Source organism: Gavialis gangeticus, unplaced genomic scaffold, assembly GCF_001723915.1.
Source record: "Gavialis gangeticus isolate Ggan-Ray unplaced genomic scaffold, GavGan_comp1, whole genome shotgun sequence".
In the NCBI taxonomy this organism is placed as follows: Eukaryota; Metazoa; Chordata; order Crocodylia; family Gavialidae; genus Gavialis; species Gavialis gangeticus.
The window spans coordinates 76,673,793-76,680,118 of record NW_017729024.1 but is presented as its reverse complement, the minus strand read 5'-3'; the positions used below and the strand labels follow the sequence as shown (position 1 = coordinate 76,680,118).

At 43.2% G+C, this 6,326-nt stretch overlaps 1 protein-coding gene across 2 annotated transcripts in view; it reads left to right on the top strand.

Annotated features, from left to right (window-relative positions):
- Positions 1 to 19: 19 nt before the first annotated feature.
- The window catches only part of EPB41L4A (erythrocyte membrane protein band 4.1 like 4A), a 285,877-nt gene continuing 279,570 nt past the window's right edge, over positions 20 to 6,326 (top strand). The window contains exon 1 of one of the 2 annotated variants that reach the window (XM_019517262.1): positions 20 to 239. In XM_019517262.1, the coding sequence (XP_019372807.1) occupies positions 141 to 239 (99 nt within the window). In that variant the 5' untranslated portion in view covers positions 20 to 140. The remainder of the gene's footprint in view (positions 240 to 6,326) is intronic. The other variant, XM_019517261.1, reaches the window with a different exon arrangement.

The window sequence follows — 6,326 nt, the reverse complement described above, 5'->3', positions numbered from 1 at the left end:
GCAGGTGGTGCCCGCCCAGCGCACGTGGCCGGCTCCCTGGAGCGGGCTCGCTAGATGCTGGCAGAGGCGGCAGCCGGCGCTTGCCCCTGAGAGCTCGCGTGGCAGGGCGCGGGGTGAGCGCCTGGCCCGGCCCCGCCGGCATGGGCTGCTTCTGCGCCGCCCCGGAGGACTTCTACTGCGAGGTGCTGCTGTTGGACGAAGCCAAGCTGGCCCTCACCGCGCAGCAGCAGGGCATCAAGGTGAGCGCGCGGGACGCCCGGCCCTGAGTTGCTCTCGCCCTATCGCTCCGGCAGGTGCTGGCCATCTTGAAGCTCTCCTGCTAGAGAAGCGGGGCTGGGAGGCAGCCCTCGTCCAGCTCTCCCCGTGCCATCCCGCCCCAGCCGACCCTTCACCCTGGCACCGCGCAGCCCCACGACCCCACCCTGACACAGGGGAAGCAGGGGCAGGGCATCCTGCTTCTGTGCACGCTGGAGAGAAACCCAGGGGTTTCAAATAGGGAGCAGTTCAAACGGGGAATAGGGCACCCAGAGATTTCAACTTGTTGTCCATGTGGATCTGATACCAATTCCTCCCCACCCCTCTGGGAGGACAGGGCTGAGAAGGTAAAGACCCCCCCCCAATAAATTTCCCTCTCCTCTCAGCATTGCACCCCTCTTACTTTCTCCTCTCCCATGCTGCTCATGGGAAGAGCATTAGGAACCCAGTTTTGCGGCTCTCTGCTCCTCGAGCAGTGGTTTTCAACCTTTCTTTAGGCTTGAGGCACCCCTCAGTAAACTTAAGGTACCCCCTGAGAGACTGGAGGGACCGATGAGCTTGAGGCTCCCTCAAGGCTGGAGGCAGCCCTTGGAAAATGCCATCTCTTGGTTTTTCACTTCATTTTGGCAACCCCACCGTGGACCCTAGGAAGGAACAGGGATGGGAAGACAAGTCCTGTTCCGCTTTGCTGCCTCTGTTGCTCTTTGAGCCCAGTGTGCGCAGCGTCTGGTCCGTGTGTAGCTCTGTGATGCTGGAACATCCTCGTTGCAGGTGAATTCTTCAAAGAATTTGGCTGCTGAATTCTAGCAAGTTTCTACTGAGCACTTGAGAGTTGAGAATGCTTTGAACTTGGTCAAATCTGGGTGAATTGATATGGGGTCAGCTGAAAAAGCATATCAGATGCACTAGGCCAGGGGGTCACACCTTTGCCCCATTTGAAATTCTTACCTCAAAATAAAGAGGTCCTGGGGCTTCTTTTCAAAATGGGTGTAAGATTTATTTTTTAACACGGGCAGTAAAGAAGTGTTTTTTCCCCTAAACTTGTTCTTGGAAACACTTGATCTGTTTGAGCTGAAAGCTTTGAACAATCAGAGTCAGCCTGAGGCAAGCACCAGGCATGGAAAGTTTTAACCTGAATGGTTAAAGTTTGTTAAAATTATAGGTAGCAGAAAACAAGATATTATTTAAAGATGCTGAGTAGTCCTAACTATAGCCTGTGGTACTTCCAACTGCAGTGGTAGTTGCTTGCGCGCACACACTGCCATGGTCCGGTAGCTGAATTTAAGTTCAAATCCACAGTTAGCTGAGTAGCAAGCAAACCCCAGTGACATTTGACTTCAGTTCACATGGATTTCAAAGACTAAATGTCAGTTCTTGGGTTTACAAAGCTTATGCTTGGCTCCTCAAACCTGTCTGATGTCCTGTTGAAATTGGGACCCCAAAGAAGAAAGGCCTTGCTTGTGTAAATCTCGCCTGGGATTGGAGTTGCAGGGAATACAATGAAAGGAATGGTCAGTTTTAACTTATTCTGTTAGACTAAAACTTCCATTTAAAATAAGTTTTGTCCTTATCTCACTGTAACATAGTGATACAGTGCATATTATTTTATGTGCCTTTGCCTCGGGTGTGAATAAAAGACCTAAGCACTTATGCCACCTCAATGCTTATTAAGAGCAGTGGTTTTCAACCTTTTTGGAGTCGAGGCACCCCTTGAGAGATTTGACGCACCTCTCAGAAAATGCCAGCTTTTAGTTTTTTAGTAATTTTTTTTAATATGGAAAAATAATAGAAATAGAGCAATGCTTCTGCTGCAGAGAACTCAGAAAGACCAAAAAAGGTCAGAATGTTTTTAACATTATGGATTCCTATTTGAAATCTCTGGCTTTATCTTGTGAATCGTGTTTGCACACCTAACAGTGCTGACATTGTGTGGCAATCCACTGCACCCTTGGAAACATCTCAAGGCACCCCAGGGTGCCATGTCACCCTGGTTGAAAGCCACTGAATTAGAGGAACAGCCTGCTAAGCTGTTTGCACCTGCAGACTTTTTATGCTTCTAATTGTGGCCTTGAAACGGACAAAACGTAGTCATTTCAAGGCAGCTTGAAATTGAAGGCTCTTAGTTTCACAAATTATGTTGTTAAATGCAGCTACATTACAAAGTAGAGGTGGGACTAAAGGGTTCTTATGTATTAAAGTGGTTTAGCACTTGAGCTATGAAGATAACTATAGTTTGTTGGAAAGTGAACAGTAGGCAAAAGAATTGTGACTGGAAATGCTATTATGTAGGTAAGCAAGTTTTGTATTTTCTCAAATAAATGTAAGTGGAATACTTTCTATCATTTGGTATTTTGCTGAAAAATTAAGTTAAAAATTGTTCTCTAGACTGAAAGTCAGAAGTGGCTTATTTCAGTTCTAAACACTATCACATTAATAACCATTTTCATGTATGTATTTAGAGATTCAGGGCTTAATTTGGTTTACTCTAGGCCAAGACAGAAGCATTATTAAATTGCACTTTTTCAGTAAACTTTTCCAGCTTGCATTTTTTGCTTTGAATCAAAGCTTCTGTTAGAGCTTCAAGTCCTGGATCTGTCCTCTCCTCTGTTCTCACGTCATCTTTAGGCCTGCAGTGGTGCAGAAAACACAGCATTTCTTTCCACCTCTTTCCCCCAAATGGATGTGGGTCTGTTAGAAACAAAAGCTGTGTCTTGTTTTAAATAACTGTTCACTTGGTTGCTGTCAGCTGGTGGACTAGATCATAATAGACTCACTCCTGCCTCCACTGAAGTCACAAGGAGTCTTGCCATTTACTTCAATGGGAGAAAGATTGAGCCCCAAGTGACTCCTCCTGGATATACTAAACAGTTTGATAGTTTTTTAAAATAAATCTGAAGGAACTGCAAGTGGATCTTGGATTTGATATTGATGTAAATTCCTGAGAAAGGAGGAATGTTACTTTATCAAGGAATTGCCACCATATTGCTTCAAGCAATATATTTCTCTTGGTGTAGGTTGCAGGTTTATTATATGTGATAGTTGCACTTGGCCATGTAGGATAATAATCATGACTGCTGAGGAATGCATGAATACAAGAACTATTAGTATAGGAATAGATTTTAAATTGTGCTTCAGACTAACAAAATGAGCAGAGGTACATAAGATTTTTTAGGTTTGAATCCAGTTTAAAAATATTTAGCACTTTCTATCCAGAGATTTTACAGTGCTTAACAAAGAGAGGAAAGTATTATTATCCCCATTTTGCAGGTGGGGAAAATGACTTGTAGAGAAGACAAATGGCTTGCCCAAGACCACTTAGCGCTCAGTCTCCCATGCTAGTGTCCACTGGACCACATTCAGTCTGGAGCCTTTTATAAGAGGGGGTGTCAAACTCATCTCAGGCTCTGGGCTGGATCTGCACCACATGAGCTCCCCCTGGGCTGGATCTGTGGGGCTAGCAGCAACTGCAGTGGGCCTGCGTTCAGACAGCTGTGTGGGTCCAGAGACAGGCAATGGCATGTGGCTGCATTTGGGTGGCATTGTGGAGCTCTGGCTAGGTGGCAGCACAGAGCTGGGGGTGTGTGGTGGCATGGAGCTGCATTTGGGAGTCTGTGTGGATCTGGCGTCATATAGCAATAAGGGTCTGCTTTTGGGTGACAGCATGGAGCTGGGTTAGCTGCTGCTAATTGCTATGTCTATTGGGGTCCAAGGACCCCAAATTCTGTGGCAGGCCGTTCTCTCAGCTTCAGGTAGCCAGATGAAGCAGTTCTTTGGGCTGGATCTGGCCTGTTGACCGTATATTTGACACCCCTGACTTATGATTTTGTTTTCTTTATAGTTAATGTACTTGATTTTTATTTCTTGCATTTCTTCACTCTCACTTTTCTTTTCTTGCATCATCATCATTAAGAAAAGAGCTCAGTCATGGGAAAATGTAAAGATTGTCTGTCTAGCTTAAAGGTGTACTGTTAAGTGTAAAGATAGGCCACATTTCAGGCGAAGGCATTGCATGGAACCAACTTTATGACTTTCATTTGCATTTTCATTGTCCTGGCATACAGTGCCTAGAGATCTAGTTTATTGTAGAAATATGCAAAATTTGGAAAACTATTAATAATCTCAACCAAGTTAAAGACTGTTCTTTGTGAGTATGATATACCATCTCTCTATGTATATAGCTCTATTCATGTGTAAAACTGTTTGGCTAGGGCCACAATTTTCTCCTGTCAAATAGAATAACTAAGGAAGAAGTTCAGGTGACCAATTAAGAAAAAGGAAAACCTAGTGCTGTACTACAGATAGGTTGGAAATTGGTTGTTAATGGAAATGAAAATACCTACTTTTTTCATTCCTGTTATTTTGGCTAACCTCCACATCTGTAACCAGTAATCAGACAGGTTTTATGGTAGAGGTAACTTTGTTTAAACAGGCTTAGCTTATTTGTTACTGATGCAAAATGTGTCATTGATGATTGTAAAGGTATTATCTAATGTGTATACATTTAATATATGATTCTGCTGTATAGTGTAATTAAGCCTGTATACAGATTTACTTAGTGAAGATAGTTTTGTTCTGTTACCCATTTGTAATCCACTATTTAAGAACTAGTGGCCATTACTTTGTAAGCCATTTTTAAAATGCTTTCTTAATACATATTTTGTTTTGCTGATTAACTATAAAATTTCAGAAATAAATGGTGTCTTATAATACAAGATCCAGGATCTCAGTAAGTATTCTGTTTTTACTTTTATTAGGAATGGAGTCAAAGTTATTCAGAAGAAAATTGATATATTTGTTCAAAAAAATCAAGCTATTTTGAAACAGCCGTATTTTGTGTCTCCATTTTTTGTTGGAATAAGTATTACCATCTTTGGAAAACATTGCTAATTCACTAAAGCAAAGATCTCAGAGCTAGGCTTAAATTGTTTGTTCATTAAATAGGGCTGAAAAATAAATCAAATGTAAAAGCAAAAAACCCTAAAATGTTCCCTGAAACTCATTCCTCTACACAAGGTTGTGCCTGAGTCTAGAAACCAGTGGAAACTCTAATTCAGGGCTGTCCAACTTCTGAGCAGCAGAAGGCTACATGCTGCAGGCTGTCCAGCACACTGTGCCAGCTGTACGTGGGGATCCCCTCCTCAGTGCATGCCCCCACCCGGTGTGTGTCTAGCATGGGCAGACAGACTGCCCACCTCTGTCATGTACCATGTGGCTAATTCAGCTTCCCCTTTTGTGTGTGCCACCTCATCTGGGCAGGCAGCCTGGCCCCCCCACTTGTCATGGTGCATGTAGTGTGCACAACCCAGACTTTTTCCTAGTACCCCTCCCACCATGCTTCCCTTCCCTGCAGGGCCAGGGTTAGGGTCAGGGTCAGGAAGTGAATACCAGAGAAGGGAGAACGTTGCTACTATAGTATGCAGGGTCTCCAGGCTCAATGGGAGGAGTGGTGGTTGGGCAGGAGAGTCCTGATCAGTTGCTTCGGTAGATATCTCCTGGTTAATTATACATTCCATGTTTTAATAATTTAACTACAAACAATACTGGCAGCATTAACAAGTCTAAGATTCTCATGCTTGCAGAAAACCAGATTTTGAGTTGTTATACCGTATGTAAATTATAGTCTATCCAGTTATTTAAAGGAAATAGTGGTAAATCAAGTTTAACTCCATTTTTATCTGTTTAGAAGACACAAACCAATGAATCAGATTCACAGAACTAGGATTTTTAGCTAATTAGCATAGAGGTGAGGATAGGTCAACAATGGCATTGCAGTAAGAGAAGTTGTGTACAGGATGATTACTGGTAAGAATTAAAGTAATTTTATATGTACTGAATAGATACTCCTGGCTCAATTTTTTTAGTGAGTGGTTGCCATCAAAACTGGTGGCAAAATAAGGTTTACGCCTATGCCCACTTAAAGCCTATTTTTGATGTCTCAGTTTGTACTTGTGGTCCATAGTATTGTATGGCCCTCTACATTGCTGAGGGAGGGGATGAATTTTACCATTTGAAGGTTATATTGTGGGCCAAGGAGAAGACTGAGAGAGAGAGAAGAGAAGAGAGAAGAGAGA